Here is a 26,877-nt window from a genome sequence, read left to right as displayed (position 1 = left end):
TTGGGCAGATTGGTGCACTGGGTTGTGTACAGGACATATTGTGCGAATAAACAGTGTGTGTTTTTGGACATCCAGCGTCTGTCTGTCTGTCTGTGCCCGGGGGCTGTCTTATCACACAGTCATATTTAATATCTCTTCCAACTATAAGTCAGTCGGCTTTAATTTGAGAATGTATCTCCACCCTTTCACCCCTTAGGTCAAAGCATTTATTTAATTTTTGGTCATCCTAATTTGGGGATTAATGCATTATTTATATATAATATAAAGTAAATATGAGGGTAAATCAAAAACTAAAGTCAATTTAAAAATTACATGGTAACTACAGTGGAAAGAAGCTGATATAATACAAGAATTATGCGATGGCTTATGGGTAGTTCAAACACACACAACGCAGCGTACTGCCATTAGTCTAGTTGTAGCCAAGATCAAATGAACATGAACACTCTGCTGTGGGATTACACCATTGTTGAACAATGCGGTGTAGAGAGATTTCTTTGGGCAGAGGTTGTGAAACCTGCTGAAATTCAGTGAAGGATGTTGGCTGAATACGAAAATAAAAACAGCAAGACTCTATAAAAACTTTATGAATGGGTAGAAAGATTTAAAGCAGGCAAAACAAGTGCAACTGACAAAGCTCTATCTGGGCATCCATCAACATCACACACAAAACCGACTTCAACATGGCAAATGCCTTCATCAGAGAAGGCAGACTGATTATGTTGTCCGCTGTTGCTGCTCATTAATGTATCAGCTAGGGGTCTGTGCATGCCGCAGTGCATGATGAATTGAGAGACCATAAAGTCTGCATAAAATGGGTAGCCAAACAGCTTATTGATGTGCAAAAAACCAACATCCTTTCAGCAGGTTTCACTGCCTCTGCCCAAGGAAATCTCACTACACTGCATTGTTCAACAATGGTGCAATCCCACAGCTGAGCATCCATGTTCATTTGACCATGGCTTCAAATAGACTAATGGTAAAACTTTGGGCTGTGCATGTTCAATCTACCCATAAGTCATCACAAATGTAGTATGAATTTCCCCTTGGGATTAATAAAGTATCTATCTATCTATTGTACCCGTAACCACTCAATTTTCAAATTGTGTTTACTTTATGATTTACCCTCATTTATGTCTCACAAAAATATATGTCTAGTAACAACATAAGCCTATGCCTGAATGGAATTATACAAAGAAGAATACACCTCCTGCCAAAATTCTGGATCCTCACCTTACACTTTACAAGTTTAAATGGACTCCATATTACAGATTTAATATGTCACATAAGGTGAATATGGCCTGCAAAGGATACTTTGTGGATGTTGTAAGGACAGACCTCCATATATTCTGGTTGTGTTCCACTTAAAATGTTGTGAAGCATGGGTCTTGATATTACCAGACTTGTTTGTTTCCCTTATCATGCAAAAGAAACAACTACTAAAGGAGGATGACTCTGATCAGGAACTCGCTCAAAGCGATGCTCCCTCTCAGTTTGTTCATCTAATCTGTCATTATTGGGACTCGAACTTGGGGCCTTTGGATTACAGACCAGGTTCTTCAGCTAGCAGCCCTAAAGAGGGCTCTTTTTCGAACAGTAAAATGGGCTTGTGTGAGGGGGACCTTACGGTACAACAGCAGACTCTAAATTTGCACCCAATGGGAAGGACAATTCACATAAAACAAAGTTACTCAAATTCAAATTGTGATGCAACCCCAATCTGTCACCTAGTTTCAAATATACAGTATTCTAGTCAGCTAGAAATGGCATTTCCATGGACAAATTGAATTCAGGACACTGCAATACCCGTCTAGTGTGTTTTAGTCTGCTTTTGATTATCACAAAAAAAAAATAATCTGTAATAGCTTTTCAGTATGCACCACGTAGCAAAACAGGAGTGGTCTTGTGTTTATCATAAAATGCCACCCAGAAATCAAGAGTAGTAACTCTAAAAATACCACTTTGCACATGAATTGAGCATAACTTGTACTACTGCACTATTCAACAATAACAATTCACAACCCCTGTCTGTAACCTCAGAAGTTAATGTTGCCTGAACTGCTAAAATTAAGGTGTTGATACAATCCTAACCTTTGTAATCATGGACACAATTTAAATTTGTATAGAGGTTGCCTAAAATGTCATTGTACATTTACCTAACTAAGTAACTGGAAACCCAAAAAAGAATTATTTCATTAAGGCCCACCAGCAGGGGCATTAAACCCATTTCTCTTCAATATGAATCTATATATATTGCACTACAGCAGTATCCAAAACAAAACGAAACACATTAGAAGGATACTTCTTACTATTATACTGGCTTTCATTTTACCCATTGAATTTTGGTTTATTCTCGGTCATATGAATTATTTAGACATTTTTGATTTACTGCTTTTGCAAAGCAGATTAACTAAATTACTCAGAGTTTGCTCCAAAGCATCTATATCAGACCCGTGATGGTGAGGCTAAAGGAAAAGCTTTAAGAATAATACCTGCAACAGTCAGGCGGGCAACTCTGCTGTTGATGGTGCCTAGGGAGTCCACTGTTGCCACACACTGGTAGTAACCTTCATCTGGCTTATTGTGTTTGGAGTGCACCACACTGGTGAGCAGCAAAGAGCCATCTGGAAGTAGCTGTCGCCGGTCATCAGAGGCCAGATTCAAGAAAGTACCATCCTTTTTCCATTCCACGCGAGGTGCTAGGTCACTATACGCCGAACAGTTCAGCACAGCAGGAGAGCCTCGTACTGCCAATATGTCAGCTGGTTCCACCAAGAACCAAAAGGGAGTGAAGTGCCTTGCAACAGAACCTAAGACAAAGAAAAAATCAAAATGCACAATTACTAATTATAATATGACCTTGAGAGATACTCTGGATGCAGTGGCTTCCCTTAAAACAAAAGTGATTAAAGCACATAGAAACTCTCCCTGGATTAATCAGAACGCTCAAGCTCTTAAATTTGAATATCAAAAAATGGATGAAGAACAACAAAGTTGCAGGTCTTTCAAACTGCATGGACATTGAGAGTTAAATATGAAAAAAGCTCTCTTAGAAACTTGCTCAGACTACTATTCTAAAATAATAAATAATAATAATCCTCATGTAATTTTTAGAACAGTGACTAATTTAAAAAATAGGAATTCAAATCTACAGTGCAAAATCTCAACAGCATTAGCAGTTCAGAATATTTATACCATATAGGCAGACCCTGCCTCACTTTGCATAATTGTAGTCCTGTAATAGAACAAAAGTCTTAATTTCTAAAATGAATCCTACTACTTTTTCCCTAGATCCAGTGCCAAAAACACTACTAAAAAGTGCAATAGATGTTCTTGCAGTACCCATTCTTAACATTATTAATGATTCATTATTGCATGGCACAGTAACTGATACACTAAAATTGTGACATCTAACCATTACTTAAAAAGTCAGACCTAGACTCACACATACTTAATAATAGACCGAAATCAATTTTACACTTTCTTTCTAAAATTCCTGAAAAAGCAGTCTTCAATCAGCTTCAGTCACACCTTACACATCACAATTTATTTGAGAAATTCCAGTCCGGCTTCTGCACTGGTCATAGCAGTAGTACGCATTGTAAACGACATTCTGATATACTCTGATGAAGGAAACTCAACTGTAATTATGTTGTTACACTTTAGTGCAGCATTTGACATATTGACCATTCTATTTTACTACACAGGCTGGAAAATGACATTGGGGGCACAAACAATGTCCTTGCCTGGTTTAGTTCTTATTTATCAAATCAATTCTAGTACGTACAGAAATGGATTGGGAGTACTCCATCATGGGCGGCACGGTGGCGCAGTGGGTAGCGCTGCTGCCTCGCAGTTGGGAGACCTGGGTTCGTTTTCCAGGTCCTCCCTGCATGGAGTTTGCATGTTCTCCCCGTGTCTGCGTGGGTTTCCTCCGGGCACTCCGGTTTCCTCCCACAGTCCAAAGACATGCAGGTTAGGTGGACTGGCGATTCTAAATTGGCCCTAGTGTGTGCTTGGTGTGTGGGTGTGTTTGTGTGTGTCCTGCGGTGGGTTGGCACCCTGCCCGGGATTGGTTCCTCCCTTGTGCCCTGTGTTGGCTGGGATTGGCTCCAGCAGACCCCCGTGACCCTGTGTTCGGATTCAGCAGGTTGGAAAATGGATGGATGGATGGATGGATGGTACTCCATCATTATACATAGATGTGAGATATGGTGTCCCACAAGGCTCAGTACTGGGACCTTTACTGTTTTCACTGTACATGCCTCCACTGGGATCTATCATCAGAAAACATAACATTAATTTTGACTCGTACACAGATGACACCCAGTTATATATTTAGTTTAAACCAAATGAAGTTTCTCCGATTTTATCTTTAACTAGTGGTGTTAGTGAATTAAAGGAGTGGATCAGAAGTACTTGTCTTTAAACACAAATAAAACAGATTTTAATTACTGGAGGGAATGATGCTGATCGCAACAGTTTGTTGGAATCACCATTAATTCTACTGAATGAGCCTGCAATCTAGGCTCCAGTATGTCATTTAAAGTGCACATTACAAAATTGTCCAAAATATGTTTCTTCTATCTTAAAAATTTTGGGAAAGTAAAGCATTTTCTAAATATGCGGGATACTGACAAATTAATTCAAGCATTAATTTCGAGTAGGATTGACTATTGCAATGAAATGTTCACTGGATGTTCAAACTGTTCTTTATACAGCTTCCATTTAATCCAAAATGCTGCTGCAAGAATTATTACAAGAACAAGAAAATGCAAACATATAACTCCAGTTCTTAAGTCCTTACACTGGCTTCCATTGAAGGGCAGAATTCAAAATCCTACTTTTAACATATAAAGCCTTAAATGGCCAAAGTCCAGCTTACTTATCTGAACTTATCATTACTTACAAACCAGAACATTCATTAAGATCTCATGATGCCAATATGCTTATGATTCCAAGGATTACTAAAATAACAGTGGGAGGCCCCTGAACTGTGGAATGGTTTGCCTGCTACTATAAATGATGCTCATTCAGTCTCAGCTCTCAAATCCCATCTGAAGACTCACTATTTCAATTTACCATACCCAGACTACAGCTGCTGATTAACTGTATATACTGTATCTTTGTTGTTAGTCATTAGTAATAAAACCTAAGTAATATCACAGGTATAATATTTTACAAAATTTCACTTGTTCTGTTTGTCTTCTTGGTATTCAAATGTGGCACTTGGTTCCAAGTTGTTTGCCTGCCTAAGGAAAAGTCATCTCTGATGGAGGAGCACTGGAATTGTAGGCTAGAAGGGTCCTTTACATCAGATTGTTTGGCCCAGCACTGACTCACCTGTGGAATGGCCAGTAGCGGGAAGGCAGCTTAATGGCCAAGGTCTGCAAGACTCTGAACAAATTTGAATTATGTGATATCATCTACTCTTGCATTTTGCTCTGCACTTGTAATATTACTATTATACTATTGTATTGTATGGATGTTTACTGTGATATGTTCTATGTATTGAATTTACCCCCTTTTGTCGACACCCACTGCACGCCCAACCTACCTGGAAAGGGGTTGCTCTCTAATTGCATTTCCGAAGGTTTCTTCTATTTTTTGGGGAATTTTTTCTTGCCTTCTTAGACAGTCAAGGCTGGGGGGGTTGCCAAAAGACAAGGCCTGTTAAAGCCTAATGCAGCACTCCTTGTGTGATCTTGGGCTATACAAAAATAATTTTTATTGTATTATATTGTACTGACCATTCAGTGAGCTGTGGAGTAAAGTAGATCTTAAGAGACAATCTATACAAAATTTAAAAAGTGACAAAAAGAAGGCAAAGTGAACTGCTGCTAGAATATTGTCACAAAGCTTAAATGCTCAGCAGAATATTAATGTCTTCAGAAAATAATACATGAGCATTCATGCTGTGAAAAGAATGACTTGTCCTAGTTCTCACCAAAATCTCACAAGGAAGAGAAAATTTTGCTTTTCTGGCAATATTATTTCCAAACTTTTTAATGTACTTTGGTTTTTATTAGGCTTCTTTCTGTAGTCTAAGTCTTGCACCCCACTGTTTCACAACACAAGTAGCGATCTTTACTCTTCAATGGAAAATAAACTCAAAAGGACCAAACAGACAGCTACTGTAAGATTATTAATACAGCCATAGACATGGTTTTAAATTAAAAAAAAAAGTGTCAGATCCATAATGGTGCAGCTAGGTTTGCCGTGTAAATGAAGGGTCATCACAAACCTTGTTTTAAACCAAATCCTACCTTATCTCAAATCAAACAAACATTCACAAGCATCATTTTACATTCAACAAGCCATATTTTTTAAACAGTTTTATTTCTGAAGACTTTAAGGTGTGAAGCTGCTTCATGGAGACCATAATCATTTTTCTTACCAGCTCCACACCAGCCTAGATAAAATTTTATCTTTCTAGTGTTTCTTTCTATTTGGGCTGTGCTGTATACCAATACTGAAAAAGTACAGAAATTTTTTTTTTGAAAAGGCACTGTACCATCATTTTGGGATTTGATACCCAAAGTAAATCCAACCCCTGTCAACACTCACTATTCTAGTTGTGGAAACATGTCTGTTTTGTAGACAAACAAAACTAAATGCATCGATGTGATCAGAAATTCACATGGGAAGGAGGGGTTCTGCATTACAAAGTTGTGGACGTTTCAGAACATCAGAATAATCTTGACGAGAACAGGCCATTCAGCCCAACAATGCTCACCCAGTCCTATCCACTTAATTCTTTTAAAAAAACATCAAATCTAGTTTTAAAAGTCCCTAAAGCCCTACTGTCTACCACACTACTTAGTTACTTATTCCATGTGTCTATGGTTCTCTGTGTAAAGAAAATCTTCCTAATGTTAGTGCAAAATGAACCCTTACAAAGTTATCAACTGTGTTTCTGTGTTCTCGATGAACTCATTTTAAATGGTCTCGATGCACTGTACTAATTCCCTCCATAACTTTAAACACTTCAATCATGTCACCTCTTAATCATCTTTTGCTTAAACTGAAAAAGCTCAGCTCTTTTAATTTTTTCTTCATAATTCATCCCCTGTAGCTCTGGTATTAGCCTAGTCACTCTTCTCTGGACTTTTTCTAGCATGGATATGTCCTTTTTGCAGCCTGGAGACTAGAATTATATGCAGTATTCCAGAGAAGGCCTCACTAGTGTTATAAATCTTTTCAATTCCCCTTTACTATTCATGATGCACTTCACCTCCTCCTTGACTGTTCTTTTACTACTAAAATACTGAAATAATATCTTTGGGTCATCTTTCACCTTATCCTCTATATTCCTCTCTAACTGCCTTTTAGCCTCCCTAATATCCTTCTTAATGGTTGCCCTCATGCTCTCATACGCCGTATGATTCACACTGAAGTTATTAATCTTATAAACCTTTTTAATATTGCCTACTTATTCCAAATTTAGGTATGCACCTGTCCTGCATTACATGCATTCCAGACATACTGAAACTTTAAAAAACAATGTTAATAAACAGTCACTGATTACTTCTAAAAACGCCTGCTCTTGAGCTCCACTATTTGCAAGGTTATCCCAGTTAATATTTAGGTAACTAAAGTCCTTACCGACTATAAACCCCCCCTGTAAACTTGCCTTTTAAATATTACTAGGAGTCCCAATGCCCCACAAACCTATAACCTTCTATCCTGCACCAAGATTTGAGCTATGCATTAAGCCTTCAAGTCTCCTCCATCTTACCTGGGCTTGCACATGGCACAGGCAGAACTTCAGAGAAAACTACCCTGTCAGTTCTGCTCCTCAGCCTGGCACAGAACTGACAGACTACCCTTTTGTATGGCATTGGTTCCAACATGGGCAATGAAAACTGGATCCACCCCCGCTCTGGCCAAGAGCCTATCAACTCCTCCCAACGGTGCAAGCAGAAGGCAACACACTGTGTGAGACTCTGTTTCTGGAGCAAACCTGTACTTTAATCCCCCTCATGATGGAGACCCCAACTATCACTTCATCTCTCTTTCTCTGTACTGGTTTTGAAGTGGCCTGTTGGGGTTCCTCATGCCTGCCTACCATCTCAAAATTTTTAGACACACTGTCCAGCTCCTGAAGGATCTGAAAACTGTTTCACACTCCCAAATGTGGTTTTGACCTTTACCTTGAGCCTCATGACTGTGATCCACCTATCTCTCCATGTCTGGTCTGGAATCTCCTCCCGCGCCACCTTAAGACACCCGAACCAGGTCTGCCAATTCTGTAACACAACTCAGGCCAGCAAACTCCTCATCCAGTTCAGCAACCCTGAGCTTAAGATGCTGGATCAGCTGGCATAGCCTGTAGATATAGCCCCCATAGAAGACATTGCACTAGCCTCATTATTAAATTTCACTTCTGAATTACTAAAACTGCTTGACTTTTTTTATTAAAATTAAATGATTTAACTTAAATGGTAATTTTCTTCATTTAAAGTCACTTGCCTGTTAAGAATTTTCTCCTCTAATTATTTTTTCGACTGTTTTGATTGAAAGTTAATCTTGTGCAAACAAAACAACCTTGTCTAGCCCCACCATCCCAAGGGTAGCAGGAGCTCCTTAACTTTCTGAAAAACCAGAGGAAAAAGTGGGACGAGTAAAACATTACTCCTAATTTTTATCACTGACTTTGTTTAAAGTGTCTTGACTAGTGGCATTATTGGGTACTATGGCAACACAATCACAAGTCCACAGAGCAGTGCCACTTGCACAAAACATCTTAAACTATGATTCCATATAATTTGTACAGTTCTATTCTAAAGGCTACTGTAATAAATCCTCTGCCAAATCACAGCATTTCATCCACCTCAGACACAAAGTGTTTTCACTTTAACAGTATGGCACGAAAAATCACTGCTTCAAAACACAGACCTGCAAGAACATTTTAACCCATAACCAGCATGTGATATGTTGGGTATTACTGTTACTCATTAAAGCTAGATTTGTCAAAAATCATGCCTGATGCAGTACAGATGGAAAGAAAACACAAAAAAATGATATAAAATATAAATTATAATAATAAATATTGTATTATTTACATAAAATATCAATAAAATTGGATCAATTATCCAAGCAAATTGAAAATGCAGCAAAACCAAGAATATTAAACTCAAAGTTTATTTGTGACCCATCTGTTAAAAGTAATGCTCTTTTTTACCCATGGTCATGTGTGGCATAACAGTTAAGGTTTTGGACTTCAAAGCTTGAGGTTGTGGGTTTAAATCCTGCTGCTCCCATTGTGAAATCATGAGCAAGTTACTTCACCTGCTTTTTTCCCCAATTGGAAAAAGAGAAAAAATTGTATCTCTCAAATGTTGTAAGTCGCCTTGGACAAAGGTGTCAGCCAAATAATAAGTAATAATAATTATATATTAAAAATTCTGTCCTTGACCTATTTTATTAACGATCTGGAGTAGGATTGCTTGCTTTTTCTTAAACCAGAAAGTATTTTGAAGGCAAGAGGAAAATAAGCAACTGCTGACAGTGCACATATGGGTTTCATGCTATAAAAGAAAATATCTTCAGCAGCACCCATTGTGCCACAGCAAAAGGGTGGCACATGATCATTAACTTTAATTTCTGGCTACTACTTTGTGATCAGATTTATAAATATATCTCAAGTATCTGTTCTAATTGTCCTGAATTAGATGATTATGTTGCACTAATAACAGATTAATAACTAAAACTGGCACCAATTACAATATACTACAAAACAGTTTTTGTTACAAATAAACATGGAAGCCTTACTGTATTGTATTATCTTTTTTAGTGAGAGCTAAATTGTGTAAAGAAAAAAAAAGTTCATTATTGTAATGAAATTCTCATGTTGTTCTGACAACCTGTAATGAATACATTTCAAAGACAAAGCTATTTGCTTTCTCAAAAGTCTTTGCATTGTATTGCTTTGACATTCACTTGCCTTGTCAATGATGCATTAGAGCACTCTTCAATATTTGCAACAGACAACCTGACAAGCTGATGGTAAGAAACAGCTGCCACTCCACAGAAGAGGCATCAGTGACCAGAATGAAAATGTTTAAGGGTGTGTTTATCTGAAAAGACTGGCTGTTTATTTGCTAAGTAAATCCACAGAACAAAGATAAAAATAAAATTTTATGTGCAATGCAAAAAGAGTCAGAAAGTAATCTGTCAAAGAATCTTGCATTTTAACCAAGGGGAATGATTGACAAATCTCTCCGCACTTGGTCCCACTGGCAAAGCTCGATTGGTTCCAGCTGTAAGAGTCCCTATGGCTACAGAAATTATCCAACGAAATCACTATCCTCAGACTAGCTGTCCTCGCTGCTGAGGCTCAGCCACATCATCACAACAATGGCTCTCATTGAGGAATTCTGAGATTCTGGAAAAATACTGGGTGGAGAATAAAAAAAAACCAAAAACAAATAAATACAAGTACAGAAATGATGTCTCCCATTCATGAAATTATGGATCTGGAGCCAAGGACACAGATTTGAAGTGTCGCAGAACAGAAATAAAATAATCACCCCAGGCCGTGTGTGTTTTCCTCTTATTTGGCTGAAAAGTAAAACCAATTCATGTTTCTTTAACACAGGCACTAAACAAAGCTGTTTCTGCCGACTTGCTGCAAATGCATGCAGAGCCATTGAGGCATTACTGGTAATTTTTGGCAAGCCTCCAATGAGACAACTATTATCACATCACACATTATCCTCAGTACTCTGGAATGTAGGTTTCTTTGTTAAAAATAATAATAGTTAAATAAGGCTAAAAGAGAGAGAGAGAGAGAGAGAGAGAGAGAGAGAGAGAGAGAGAGAGAGAGAGCTCTGATCTTAGTGAAATCGGAAGAACAATGCCCTGTATTCTGCTTGGCAATGGCTTAAGGTTGTGCTGTGCTACCTGGAACTGTAAAAACGTTCACTCAACAAGGATCAACAGAGATATTTTAGAAAAGATAGCAGCTTGTTTTTTAACAGAGCACTTCTATGTAAATCCCCAGAGCAGACTTGGATTTAAGAAAAGAAAAAAAAAAAATTAAAAAGACTATAATGAAGCATAAGTAGAATGCCTGTCAATGAAAGAGTAGGAAAGGATTCTGCTGATTACACGAACCATTGCTGTCAACAGAGGTGTGTTTTTTGAAAATGTGAAATGTAAATCATAGGTAGGTAATCAATATATAGCACAGCATAGAAAATTACCAAAGATGTGCCATTATAATATACCACTAATAAAATAAAAAAAATTAATGCTTAAATCAGAATATTTGTTCTTGAATACTAATGTAGTATAAAAATATAAATGTGCAATATATATCGATAGGCATGCTAGAAATAATTTGACAAGCTAACAAGGTACTTGCTCTTGTAGGAATACAATTTATCAACTTTGAGTAATATACAGAAGAAAAAAATAATATTAATCATGAAGTAGGTGACTTTAAAGAACTACTGTAACACTAATGAAACACTTTATGCATATATATGTAAAATATAGTAAAATAATAGTGTCTTCTAAAAGAAAAATACATGCTTTAATCACCTAAACCTACCAGAAAGATAAACTGCAAATTCAACCAATAAATAAGAAGCCCAGTGTATTAGGTAAGGTTCCAGTTTGAATGGCACACAATTTCCCATGGAGGAATGCCAATGCCTTTCTTTCACTTGTTCACCCTTACATGTTTTATTAAGCTAAAGGGGAACATTCATCCATTTTCCAACCCGCTGAATCCGAACACAGGGTCACGGGGGTCTGCTGGAGCCAATCCCAGCCAACACAGGGCACAAGGCAGGAACCAATCCTGGGCAGGGTGCCAACCTACCGCAGCAAAGGGGAACACCTTTATTTTATTATACATGTTTTATTAAGCTAAAGGGAAAGACCATTAACTTTGGAGGTTAATTTTATTTCTGAGCAGAGTAGCATGCAAACACAAGATCACTGCTTGAAAGGTGAATAGAGGACACTGGTGATAATGAAACAGAGATTTTCTTTTGATGATAAGTTAAAGGACTTCAGCATAAAATCAAAGTTAAAGTTTAAACCTTTGTCTCCCCAAAAAAGCTATTGGCCACATACGTAACTGGTTGCAAGAGTAAGAAAGAGCAGAGTTCTTTATTGCCCCTAGTACTAGCTTTCCAGTCCCCTCCATTTAAACACTGCCTTGTAAAGATCACAGTTTAACTTACACCAACTCTTTACCATAGACAGCAAAAACAAATCAATGAATGTATCTAAAATCTGAAGTCTTGCTCCTGATATTTAGGAACCAGAAGTCAGATTCATAAAACATATGTAGGCACAAAATGAGGCAGAGAAATGTACTTTCGGAGCTTTCCGTGCAAGCAGCAAGGTTTATAAGGGAAAACCTGATGGGAGAATGTAAATCTCATTTTCTTCTTCTTTCAGCTGCTCTCGTTAGTGGATCACCTGTTTCCTATCCTCTGCACCTTGCTCTGTTACACCCATCACCTGCACATCCTTTCTCGCCACATCCATAAACTTCCTCTTAGGCCTTCCTTTTTTCCTCTCACCTGGCAGCTTCATCCTTAACATCCTTTTCCCAATATATCCAGCATCTCTCCTCTGCACATGTACAAACCAATGCAATCTCGCCTCTCTGACTTTTGTCTCCAAACCGGCCATCTTGAGCTGACCCTCTGAAGTACCCATTTCAAATCCTATCCATCCTCATCACACCCAATGTAAATCTTAACATCTCTAACTCAGCCACCTCCAGCTCTGTCTCCTGTTTTTTGGTCAGTGCCACCATCTCCAACCCATATAACATAGCTGGTCTGATTACCGTTCTGTGGACCTTCCCTTTCACTCTTGCTGATACCCATCTGTCACAAATCACTCCTGACACTCTTCTCCATCCACTCCATCTCTCTTCCACACTTCTAGTTACTCTGTATTGTTGATCCCAGGTATTTAACACTAGAATCCCCGAAGCTTACGATTTTTTTTCATTGTCCCTGGACGCCTTAAATTTTCCTGACAAACGTCAAGAGGGCTTGTAGCTCCTTATCACTGCACTAATAGCTCGCTTTTGTTTTGCAAATGTGTGGTTTAGCACCTCCCATTCAGTCAGATGAAGGCATTGCCCTGCTGCAATCCTCATAATTCAAGTCTGTGTTGAAGTGTTTATCTGGTGATGTGTTTGTAAGGAATTATATTGGTAATGAAATGTTGTGATTTGAAATACATACATTTCATGTGTGTTTGGTTATATTCTTGAATAAAAGCCCAATTCTTTTGTTATACCTTTTGTGAAAGTGTTCATTTGATATTTGGACTTCAGTCTTCACATATTATACACTTCACATCAACATTTTGTCAAGTATTACTATAACATGAAAAAAAGTTTGTTTTAGTTATGTGTTCAACATTTTGTTGCCTCGCATTTCTTGTCATCCTACATTTACACAGATTATTGTAGACACAGAAAACACAAATGAACGTAGGTATTCCAAATAACAATATATTATTTACCCTATAAAATTCCAGTCACCTAACTCCCAGATAAAGTGACTTCAGTTCTGAGAATTTTGTATCCAACTTCAGCTGCCTCAATGGCAGATAAGTGAGCAGGCTGCCTGCTGCCAGTGCTGACTGACACATTTCCAAAACAAATGTACTGTAATTCATATCACTGAGTCATTATTAGAATGTGTATTGACATGACAAACACTTTACACTTTAAAAGTGATCAATATGATGTATAGACTATACTGAAGTTCCCTTTTAAGAGGGTCAATGCTGTGCATTTGCACTGAAGAACTTTTTTGTTTCTTCAATTTATATCAGCTACCTGCTGTCACTTCTTATGGAACTGACAGACAGGTCAGACATACCTCCGCTATGCCTCACTGCATCTTGTCCCGCTGTGCAGGAAGCTGTTAATCAATGGCGAGACAATACATTCGGATTTCATATGGTGTGGGTGTACATATATAAACCATAACACATTTTTGCAAACATAAAAACGCAATCTGCAGCAGTTTCCAGTTCTCCTAATGTAATCAGAGTAATTTACTGCACTTATATTGCAATAAGGGGACACAATGAGAATAAACATGCTTTTGCTAACTGTAAGCATTTACATTCCATTAACGTACAAGTCATCTTTAACACCAAGATGTGGGTAAACCCATGATTCTTTTATTTTAAGACAAAGTTGCGTTGGCAGCCATGATAGTGCTGTACGTGGTGAACAGCTTGTAGGTAAGGTAAACCCTCAGGTTTTCATATGGACTGTACTATTCATTGTAACAGCAATCATGTTATTACGTGTACTAGCTGCCGAGACGCTGGTGCCTTACATATTTCCCTGACCACCCTCCCCAGAAGACAGAGATGAGGCACCATAATGCTGCACATAACCTTGTGTGCTCAGTTGCAAAGCATGGGTAGATATTCTTGAATGCAGGTGGCGGAGTCTTAATGCGTCAGGTGGGAGGCTGCTCTACCAGCCAATCAATTTCTGCAGTATCGTGTCTGCACATGTATGAGGTTTACTAGCATGGCCCATATATGGTTGTTTCAGGGTGGCAACCTGCCTTGCGCCCTGTGTTGGCTGGGATTGGCTCCAGCAGACTCCTGTGACCCTGTAGTTAGAATATAGCGGGTTGGATGATGGCTGGATAACCAGGAAGGGTTAGAGGTGTGTTTACATATGCACATTTACAAGATAATTGTGGTTTATAAAGGTAAACTACACAGAAATATGCGTATGCCAGGTATTACAGGTTAGATTTTTTTTCACACTCCAATTCATACAGTATTATAAATGAGACCCCAAGGGGTCCCTATTGTTTTAATAGAACTTACTCTTGACTTATTTATTCTTCCACCAACTTAAAATTTATCAAAACAGCAGGACACAGAATTGTGGCATAAAATATGTACTAGGGTATAGACTGCATTAAGATGATTTTTTTTGATATTTTGCAGCATTCTCCTTTTGGGATGGCTACAGGAATGTTCAAAATATAATTTTAGCTCATTTAAAGGGCATTTCCACAGATTTTGGCAGAATACAGTGTTTATTTAAAACATTTTTTACTCCTTATTCTCCCAAGATGCATTTTGTCTGCCCTGTAGTGCTCTTAACTCTTTGAAAAAATGTTCACAATGGATCACCTAATCACCACATGATGCTACTGCTACTTGCTTTGGTTCTGGTTCTAGCTCTCCCTGAACTTTTAATGGAAAGAAAAGTCTTCTCAAAAATGAAGAGTTAGGGCAGAAACATGTGGAAAGAGCAGAGTTCTTTACTACCCACTAGTACTAGCTTTCTAGTCTAGTTCATTTAAACATTGCCTCGTAAACATCTCAGTTTAACTTACACCAACACTTAGCCACAGACAGGTTTGTTACGTTTAATTTTCATATTAAGTTTAGACAGGGAGTACGGTATAATGATAAATGCACTAAAAACTTTAGGCCACAAAGTTTCCAGTTCAAATTCTACCTTCTGACTCACCATACAATCCTAAGTGAGACATTCAAATGCAATGTCACATTAGAAGATTTCTCCCATGATTTTCATTCACAGCGGTCATTTATATAATCTTAGTGAGTCGGAGGTAGTCAGAAGCACACTCCCATTAAGCTGATCTCATAATGTAACATGACCTGTGGACTCCCTCCAGCTAGCTCACAACTCATTCTGATTTTGTCCTTAATTACAGGGTGGGCTCTGTGTGCATGTGAGCTAACAACCAATGAATGTTCATCCAGAAGTACAATTCATATTGTGCAGTGACAAGGAATAAGGAAGGCAAGTACTTTGGACCTCACAAACAGAAGAAAAGCTCATCTGTCTCATATCTCATGTTTTATACACCACAGGTTAATGGGAAAAAGGTGTGTGGGGATACTGGTATTAGAGACTGTAACTGAACTTTACGTGCTTGTTAACCCTTTGTAGAATGCTGGCTCCATCAGACATCACGTTATTGGCAGTCAGAAAAAGGGCCAAGCACAATGGTGCTTGAAAGCTGGCACACAATCTCTAAATATGACATGCCCAGCAATTTTCCATCGTGTAATTTAACATGGTCCAGCGACAAGATCAGCAACTGTATCCAAAAAGGCTAGCATGCCCCACAACCAGAAGTTGCGTAATCTGACATCGGCTTTAGCTGCACCAACTTTAAAATAACTTCATAATATGGCATCCTGTCCAAACTATTAAACACTCAGCACAGAATAAATATGAGCCTTTAAAATGTGGAGAACTGACCACTGACTTCCAAATTCAAAAAACAATTAAATAAACAAGCAACACTTCTAAAAATGTGTGTTATGTAGCACTGCAGTCCAGTATCAAAACAATTCTTGGCCTTCTCCAAGAAAGATAGCTCTGGTCAATGACAGCATTATTTTTATTTATTTTATTTTTTTTTTGTCACTAATGTCTACCTTGCTTTTTCACTCCATGAATTGCAGAAAACAAAATTTAACTAAACAAGTGATATTTACCTAATACAGCCCTGTCCTTAAACCTAACCACTACTTGAGATGTTTATTAATGATGTGTTAAAATTTCAAGTAAGTCAGCAACACTTATCATGGTAGTCATAGATTTAACCAAAATCCCCATTCCAATGAAGGTTTCTAAACTGACTGTTTATCAATTCTGGAATGAGAAGTTAACTTTGTCTAAATAAAAAGCGGTCATATTCTGTGTAGACTGTATATGTACAAAAATGAGAACCGTTTTTCTAAATATCTGCTTCTTACTGCTGAGATTTGCTTTATTGATTTTGTAATTTCTTATAGCCAAATAATCTACCATAAAAAAAGAATACATCATTCTTGAAAAAAATTACAATTTATTAGTTACATTTTTTCTTGAAAAACTTGTTATCCTCCTTACTGTTATGTTTATCCCTGGAAAAAAAATTTAAAATGCTGAATGTTTTTCAACAAGGAAAAATTTAATTATGCATAAAACAGTAGGAAAGGTTTGTCTAGTGTCCACTGCTGTACTGTTGCAAATTTAGTAGATATCCTTTGTGTGGTATTTTTTGAAAAAATCACCAATGCACAGCCTGATGTAGCAATCAGGACAGTAGAAGCATGTTATTTTACATAATTTTCTTATATTTTTTATGTTGTTTGAGCATAAGATGGTAGAATCCCAGTGCCTGATCCACACGACTGATGCACAACTTGTGTTATTCTGTACTACCACTGCACAAAGTTTAATAATCCAAGACTTAGTCTGCAATTTTTTTATTTACAGAAAAGAAAAAGTTGATTCTTGCTGAAAAAGGAATGTCCGATTAAAGGTGACTCTTTGTAATCTCAAAAAACATTAACAGTGTGTTTTACTCATCATCCTTGTTCACAAAGATTCTTATTAGAATCATAACTTAAGTACACAAGCATTTATTCCACCTCTTCTTTTTGAACTTAGTAGTAGGGTGTTGCAACGTAAGCAAAATGACACCTTTTATTAGCTAACTAAAAAGATTACAACATTCAAGCTTTCGAGGCAGTTCAGGACCCTTATTCAGGCAAAATGTAACTGTGCTTTGAACTTAGTTTAAGATTTCTTTAAAAAGATAAGCCCTTGATTAATTTTGAAAACAAACTGCATATGAGAAACAAACTAAAACAGAAGTCACTAATGCAGTTGTATTTGTACATCTTCTGCATTAATAAGAAGATTTAATACAATATTTAGAAAAGGTTGAGGCATTGAGGGGTACATTAGATTTTGCTAAATGTTTATTTTTCTCAAAATGTAAAACACACACAACTAGAAATTCCAAATGCAGCTGAATAATAACAGGAACAAGCCACATTTTTAACAACAGCAAACATTTAGGAGCTATCATCAATTTCTAATTCAGAGATTGGCTTTACCTAAAATCCACACCTACTGTGGTATTTCAGGTGCTTAGTTTGAAAGAACTAGCTTCTGGGCTGTTCTCTGTATATGGGGGCTCTAAAAAAAAGTATAAAGTACCAGTCTAGAGATTAAAATATATACCTTCTCTGGTGAACATGAAAAGTGTTTCTTTTTTAAAGAAACCACCTAGTTGGAAACATCATAGATCTTAAAGGACTATTTAGGAATTACAACAGTAAGCCGCATGTCACAAAATCACAAGCATTTAAGTTTCTTTAATTCTCTATAACATAGGCCAGCTCACACTGCCTAGGTTTTCTCTCAAGCCTCCTTTACATGTATTACAAAAAGACATTTACAGTGCATCCAGAAAGTATTCACATCGCATCACTTTTTTCACATTTTGTTATGTTACAGCCTTATTCCAAAATGGATTAAATTCATTTTTTTTTCCTCAGAATTCTACACACAACACCCCATAATGACAATTTGAAAAAAGTTTGCTTGAGGTTTTTGCAAATTTATTAAAAATAAAAAAATTGAGAAAGCACATGTACATAAGTATTCACAGCCTTTGCCATGAAGCTCAAAATTGAGCTCAGGTGCATCCCGTTTCCCCTGGTCATCCTTGAGATGTTTCTGCAGCTTAATTGGGGTCCACCTGTGGTAAATTCAGTTGATTGGACATGATTTGGAAAGGCACACACCTGTCTATATAAGGTCCCACAGTTGACAGTTCATGTCAGAGCACAAACCAAGCATGAAGTCAAAGGAATTGTCTGTAGACCTCCGAGACAGGATTATCTCAAGGCACACATCTAGGGAAGGTTACAGAAAAATTTCTGCTGCTTTGAAGGTCCCAATGAGCACAGTGGCCTCCATCATCCATAAGTGGAAGAAGTTCGAAACCACCAGCACTCTTCCTAGAGCTGGCCGGCCATCTAAACTGAGCGATCGGGGGAGAAGGGCCTTAGTCAGGGAGGTGACCAAGAACCCGATGGTCACTCTGTCAGAGCTCCAGAGGTCCTCTGTGGAGAGAGGAGAACCTTCCAGACGGACAACCATCTCTGCAGCAATCCACCAATCAGGCCTGTATGTTAGGTCAGACGGAAGCCACTCCTTAGTAAAAGGCACATGGCAGCCCGCCTGGAGTTTGCCAAAAGGCACCTGAAGGACTCTCAGACCATGAGAAAGAAAATGATCTGGTCTGATGAGACAAAGATTGAACTCTTTGGTGTGAATGCCAGGCGTCACATTTGGGGTAAACCTGGCACCATCCCTACAGTGAAGCATGGTGGTGGCAGCATCATGCTGTGGGGATGTTTTTCAGCGGCAGGAACTGGGAGACTAGTCAGGATAAAGGGAAAGATGACTGCAACAATGTACAGAGACATCCTGGATGAAAACCTGCTCCAGAGCGCTCTTGACCTCAGACTGGGGTGATGGTTCATTTTTCAGCAGGACAACGACCCTAAGCACACAGCCAAGATATCAAAGGAGTGGCTTCAGGACAACTCTGTGAATGTCCTTGAGTGGCCCAGCCAGAGCCCAGACTTGAATCCGATTGAACATCTCTGGAGAGATCTCAAAATGGCTGTGCACCGACGCTTCCCATCCACCCTGATGGAGCTTGAGAGGTGCTGCAAAGAGGAATGGGCGAAACTGGCCAAGGATAGGTGTGCCAAGATTGTGGCATCATATTCAAGAAGACTTGAGGCTGTAATTGCTGCCAAAGGTGCATCGACAAAGTATTGAGCAAAGGCTGTGAATACTTATGTACATGTGATTTCTCAGTTTTTTTTATTTTTAATAAATTTGCAAAAACCTCAAGTAAACTTTTTTCACGTTGTCATTATGGGGTGTTGTGTGTAGAATTCTGAGGAAAAAAAGGAATTTAATCCATTTTGGAATAAGGCTGAAACATAACAAAATGTGGAAAAAGTGATGCGCTGTGAATACTTTCTGGATGCACTGTATTAAAAGTGATTTGCTATGTTGATACCCGAACTCCCCTCATAACAGGTACAGCTACTAAAAGGTGATTTAAAATGAAGTCTCTGGCTCAGAATACCATGCTTGCCAACTGTCTCTTAACAGGACTTCGATATATCTTATATTCAGATATCATTCACTCATTTTCCAAATCAGATTACCTTAACATAATATTTGAAGGAAAAACTTAGCACTCAATCCCCCTCTCCCCCCCTTTTTGATTTTTAAGAAATACAATGATTCACACAATTTTATAATACAGTGGTACCTCTGGTCACAACCGTAATTCGTTCCAAAACTCTGGACGCAACCTGAACGTAATTTCCCCATAAGATTGTATGTAAATACAATTAATCCTTTCCAGAAAGTATGAACTGTATGTAAATATATATATTTTTTAGCACAAAAATAGTTAATTATACCATACTGTAGAATGCACAGTGTAATAGTAAACTAAATGTAAAAACATTGAATAACACTGAGAACACCTTGAACAACAGAGAAAACTAACATCGTAAGAATTTGCGCTAGGCCCTTACGAACCGCTCGCTGTAAACTTTAATGAGTTTTAAGCACAGGGAAAAAAAAATTAAATGCCACTTCTCTTGTAAAACTTTTCTAACCATCCTCTACTGGCTTTAAATTCCTCACTTTCGCCACTCAAATCAAGAATTTTTTTTCCAGCAAATCGCCATGAATCTTCCTGGCTTTCGCTATCCCCTGCAAGTTGCTTTTCGTTCAACCACACTAACAACAGTTTTTCCACTTCTTCCAGCACTTGAGGCCTCTGCTTGGTTAACATTATAACTCCTTTTGCAACATCAGCTGCTTTGTTAGGCCCTGTATACGCAAACAAAAGAAAATGGGAAACGGAGAATGGTGTACGAACGCACATAGGGAAACTGGCCACCAGTGTTTTTGTTCGTCACCAGAGCGTGTGGTCGTGAACAGATGCAAAATTTTGGCAAACTTTTTGATCATAACCCGATTTGTACATGTACATGTTCAGAGACGTTCGTGACCAGAGGTTCTACTGTATTTTGGAATCCTCAGACTTAATCTGCTTATTTTAGATGTATTTATACTTCATTATTAACAGTCCTATCATTAACATATTAATGTCATACCACTTTATTAAGCCAAAAATGTTAACTTTGTACCAAACTTCAGAGCACACTTGGGATTTAGTTTATAAGCAAATCAACAGCTAAGTTAAGGAAATCAAAAGTATACAGTTAATTAAAAATACTGAAACACAATTTGGTGCTTTTATAATATATATATATATATATATATATATATATATATATATTTATATATATATATATTTATATTTATATATATATTTATATATATATATATATATATATATATATATTTATATATATATATATATATATATTTATATATATATATATATATATATATATTTATATATATATATATATATATATATATATTTATATATATATATATATATATATATATTTATATTTATATATATATATATTTATATATATATATATATATATATATTTATATTTATATATATATATATTTATATATATATATATATATATATATTTATATTTATATATATATATATTTATATATATATATATATATATATATATATATATAAAAATAAATAAAAGAGCTTGCAAAAATATAAAAACAACTGTCATCATATAATCACATCACATAACATATGTCATCAAGTAATCAGAAAACAAAATTAAACACATTGGGATTGCTGTTAGCCTTGTGTGCAAAGTTAAAAGCCTTGTTATCTTCCACCTTTGTCTATCATCTCCATTGTAATTCAAGATCATTGATGCAGAAAGGGGGTATGGAGTGTGCTTCAGAATCCCCTACTGGAGAGCACAGCACTGAAACCCTGTGGTTGCTAATGTTATAAAGATGATTCATTATTGATTGAAGGGTGATTTAAAATTATTGCCAACTGGGACTGACTAAAATAGCAGGGTACAAAACAGAGATTCTCTTTTATAAATGATTTGTTTAAAGAAAATAAACATTAAAACAGACTATTATGGCTCTATAACAGCATGACAGCACTAAAGCAATTATCTTCATCATATACTGGCCTTACTAAATAGGATAACAGCCAGAAGCATGCTTTAGAGTTTTTCCGTTTTACAAAAAACTTTACCCACTATGTGTCCAATAAGCTAGGTAATTAATTGCCATTGAGTTGATGTTGACTAATGGCTATTCTATTGATAGTTGCCCTGTCAGCCAGCTAAGACTTTATAGTGAGGTGTCCATTGCTGTAGTAACTGTGTACAACCACTGCCATGCATGTCTTCCTCTTCTGTGTTGACCTTTTCCAGGGAATGATCTCTGCATGATGTGTCCAAAGTAAGAAAGTCAAATCCTTGTCATTGAAGTTTCCAATGACATCTTTAGTTTGATCTTCTGCAATACACATGCACTTGTTTTCTGGGCCATCCAGGGTATGCGCAGGACTCTCATATCCATAGTGACACACGTAGCTGAAAATACCTTGGCTTGAGCAATTTGGGCTTAATAGCGCAGTCACATCCCTACACTTGAGAATTTTGTCAATGGCTGCTTGTCACTTCACTAATGATTACTATTTCTATTACTTCACCATCAGGGATGAAGTTTTAAAGTCTGCTAGCTGTGAACTGCTTAGTCTTCTTCATGCTAACTTGGAGACCCATTTTCAAACTATGTTCTTTGATCTTGCTAAGCAGAGGTCTCAAATTGTCCTCATTTTCAGCTACTGTAATATGGTAGTATCACCAACACAGCAAAGATTGTGAGTGAGAATTCCACTGATTTTCAGGCTCCCGTTTTTATTCATGTAGCCTGGCTTCCTTGACAGTTTTTTCAGTGTATAAACTGAACAGACACAGAGACAGTATGTAGCCTTGTCTTACATCCTTACCAGTTCTGAACCATACCCCTTATTCCATTCTGTGCAGCTTTTTGGTCACTGCAGAGGCTGTGCATGTCCTATATTAAACCTGCTTATACGTATTCTCTTGGGACAGGAGCCCACCTAATGTAGCATAAAGCGCAAGACAAAAAACATACTTAAAATAAATCTCTTCAAAAATACACACACATTTTAAATCTATATATCTATGTGTGTATGTATCTCTCTCTGTGGTGTGTATACACACATCTGTATCTATATATACACATACACACATATATACTTATACACATACATATACATACACATATATATACATACATATACATATATCAGTATATGCACTTTAACTGTGTGTGCGCAGTATAGCATGTAATTATTATAACTGATGAATAGTTATATTTCTACAAATAGCATTTGCTATTCATTTAAAAAAAAATAAAATATGGGCAGCACAAATAGACCTTCTGTTTATGGTACCAGCTACCTAAAATATCTTCTCTCAGCTTTGTAAATAATCAAATTCATAACAAAATTATGCTGAACAAGTCATTAAAAAGAATATGTCTAATAAAGTTTAACCAGAATGTAACGTTACTATGTCTGTAATCGCTATGCTTGCTCACCATCTCACTATTTCATTTAACATTACAAATTAGTGCTCAGTTAACTTTTGACAAGTACTCGTACTACAAACAGATAGGGCTTGTTGTAACATTCCAATGACAACATTCAAAGCACCGAAGTCTCTATGAATCACTGACACATTGACTACCTCTGTGTTTTCCATGGATTTTTCCACAATAACATAACTATGCTTCTCCAGCCCTCAAAGTAATAGGCCTACAAGGTGGCGATACTTTTCTGTGCAGCACTTCTTCTTCACACTACCTCTATCATGAAGAGGTGGAGTTTGTGCATTTTTTAAACTTAAATATGTGTTTTGCCACCCCTGATTATACTCTACAAAGTTTCTTCTGTCATCATTAGGTCTGAGACAATGTAAGATGATTTGTGTGTAATGTGCATTTCACATTGTTTTGGAAAATTTGGTGTAGGCTTAAGATTTTTTTTGTAATCTTGACATGTATTTTTTCATGTTATACTAACATAATGCAATCTGATGTCACAATGAAACGCTCCTGAATTAATCACAAATGCTCCAATGATCGTTCTACTCAGTGTTTTGCACGTCATGTACAGTTTCTACATCATTTATTAAAAGTTTACGCCAACTGTAATGAACATCCCTCAAACAATTTCTCCATAAGTTTTTGAACCTGCTTAACCCGATTCAGAGTTGTGTGCTTCCAAAGCCTTTGATGCAGTGGTTACACCAGACACGTTTGGCAAGTAGATTGGGTTAGAAATGACATCACTGTTTGTGAAAGATATTTATCAGTAATGTGTTACTTTACCTATACATTCGGTGTTTCGTGTTTAATGATGTAGTTCATAACAATCTGATAATTCTCCTCTTTGTGGGGCTTAACTAGTTCATGTCAATTTATCATTAAACAGTTCAAGCAGTGATGCATGACTACATATATATGTCAGCCACAGCACTTTGTGTATGTATAAACATAGTACATACATACAGTATACTGTGTGTGTGTGTGTGTGTGTATATATACAGACAAAGATACAAACAGATACACATATACAGGACATAAATACATATACCAACACACTTGCTTAACTTATTCTTGCCAATTGATCATTAAACAATTCAAGAAGGGATATGTGACATACATATGTAGGTCTTCCACAACATTTTTTAGCTGACATACTCATTGCACATACATAATATTTATATAGGTGTGTATAAAAACAGTATGTAAATACTGTGGCAGGCGGCCGGGGCCCATGGCCAGCCGGGACACCCCTGCAGCATATGTTCCAGGGGAGCAAGGATGGGAGACCCAATACCTCCCCCTGGATACTAGATGGCAGCCTCAGACTCCCGCAGGGCTTCATGGGGGTTGGAGTTTGGTGCATCCCTGTTGGGTTCCGCAAGCGCCGCCAGGGGGTGCTGCAGTGGGAGCTGCTGGGCCCTTCTGGGCAGTTGTTTTTGCCACACCCTGAAGTGTAACCAGGTGTTACCAATCAAGCACCTGGAGCACTTCCGGGTGCCTGATAAAAGGAGCCAGCGACCACTACTCGAAGCGAGAGTCGGGAGGAAGAGAACAAGGCTTCGGAGTGGGAAGAGAAGGCGGCCCGAAAAGGACCATTGAGAGGCCCAAGAAAAGAGTGTTTGGTGCTGGAGCACTGTGTGTTATGCGGGACTCATTTAATTGTAAATAGTGTACATAAACTGTGTGTGGTGGACTTAAGAACGGTGTCTGTCTGTAGTCGGGCTGGCTCTCACAGTGGCATCCCAGACGGGACTCCTGGCCGTCTGTTGGCAGGAACCCCAAAAAAATAACAGAAATTTCCCAGCTCATCTCAATAACATTGCAGTAGAAGATAACTTGTCCTCAACTTGTGCAGAGTGATTTCTTCTCCATTATCATTATCAGACATATTCCTTAATCTCTACCTAAGAGATGCACAAAAAAGTTAAAGAATGAGCACAAGCTTATCATAATTCAACCATTTTCTTCTGCCTTTGTTCAATGCTCAATAAAAATGAGTATCAGCAATGTCACCTTTCAGGCAAATCGTGCAAGTTCCATTTTCAAAACCTACTCCATCTCCAGTGCTCTGATCTTCATTCAATCCTTGCACAAAAGTATAGAGAACAAGTGTCCAGGAAAGGTAAGGAGAGGAGTCAACCCATACCTTAGCAGAGCAATCAAGTCTATAACATTTTGCTTGATAAACATAGCAAGACAATTACAATGCAAAGAAAATAAAATCATGACAGGAACAATACAGAACAGCAGGGCAAGCTGAATTAATGTATTACAAGATGAGAAAAGTGAAGTTGCATGAGCTGAAAAATTAATATTATTATTATTCCTTGAATAAAATGAATATTATTCCTTCAAAGCAACACCTTTCCAAATATTGGAACCTAGTGCTGTCTAGAGGTGAAACGCACATTCACAGAAGGATTCCAAGCTGTAATGTGCCAAATATATGCTGGTATATCTCTGCATTCAAAGCTGGAAACATTGTGGGATGGACAGCAGTGTGTCTAGTGATGAAAGAAGCACAATTTGTCTGCATGAGAGTGCACATTGCTAGGAGTTTGAAATTATCAGAGCTCTATTCTGCCTCTGTCCGATAGCAAATCCCCAGGGCACAAAGGCAATTTCACATTGTGGTCTTCCTCTTCTTATTGCAGCACCTTTCATCTGCACCAGACAGACTAATTAACCAAACACTCTAGTTCCAAACATTATCATGTCAAACAGCTGCTGACACAACATGCTCCTCCATTCTTAGATACACAGTTGTGTTAAATTTCACATTTAGATTTACTAAATTTATATAAATTCTGCCTAAATTAAGCCAGTTATCCAAAATCTTGTGCAATCAAGATGTGATACTAAGCTTCTCCAATGTTTGGGAACCTAACTGTACTTTGTGCATAGTTCAAGCATGGCTTGGGAGAAAGAAGTTTGGGAGCAACAAAAAAACGGATCACAGATACATCAGCAGGGAGCAACAAGGTTGAAGTGTACTGCACCAGCGCAGCAAAGATTAAAGTAATAGCTCTTCTGATGCTCCTTACAAAGGACCTCATAAATAAAGCTGCTGCAGGCGCCTGGCAAGCAGAAATTAAATGGAATTAAATTGAACTGAGTAGACCAAGACTGAAAAAAAGGAGTATGCCATTTTGTCTTTGTCTATCTGGTCTAGCCAGGATCAGACAACAAGATTACAAAACCTGTACATTTTAAACAATTAGCAGATGGAGACTGAATACATCATGATGAACACATTTTTCACTCAACAATTAACCTTTTATTATTGATTGGAATATCTTAGAAATGGTCATTTACATTTTCAGGCAGCCTGAACATTTGTAAATGGCAAAACCTTTTGAGTTTTGGCTGAAGTAGTAAAACATTTTACACATTTAATATATAAAGACAGATGGGGGAGAAATCGAGGGAGCGGATGAGAGAAAATAATGGGC

General features: G+C 37.5%; 1 protein-coding gene across 7 annotated transcripts in view; it reads right to left on the bottom strand.

The window, feature by feature from the left end:
* The window catches only part of LOC114667840 (neogenin-like), a 434,801-nt gene that overhangs the window by 245,726 nt on the left and 162,198 nt on the right, over positions 1-26,877 (bottom strand). For all 7 annotated transcript variants that reach the window (XM_051920818.1, XM_051920819.1, XM_051920813.1 and 4 more), the window contains exon 2: positions 2,490-2,807. In XM_051920818.1, the coding sequence (XP_051776778.1) occupies positions 2,490-2,807 (318 nt within the window). The remainder of the gene's footprint in view (positions 1-2,489; positions 2,808-26,877) is intronic.

The sequence above is a fragment of the Erpetoichthys calabaricus genome, chromosome 17, assembly GCF_900747795.2.
Source record: "Erpetoichthys calabaricus chromosome 17, fErpCal1.3, whole genome shotgun sequence".
Classification (NCBI taxonomy): Eukaryota; Metazoa; Chordata; class Cladistia; order Polypteriformes; family Polypteridae; genus Erpetoichthys; species Erpetoichthys calabaricus.
Note: the sequence above shows the minus strand (reverse complement) of the source record. Positions and strands in the feature narration are given on the sequence as shown.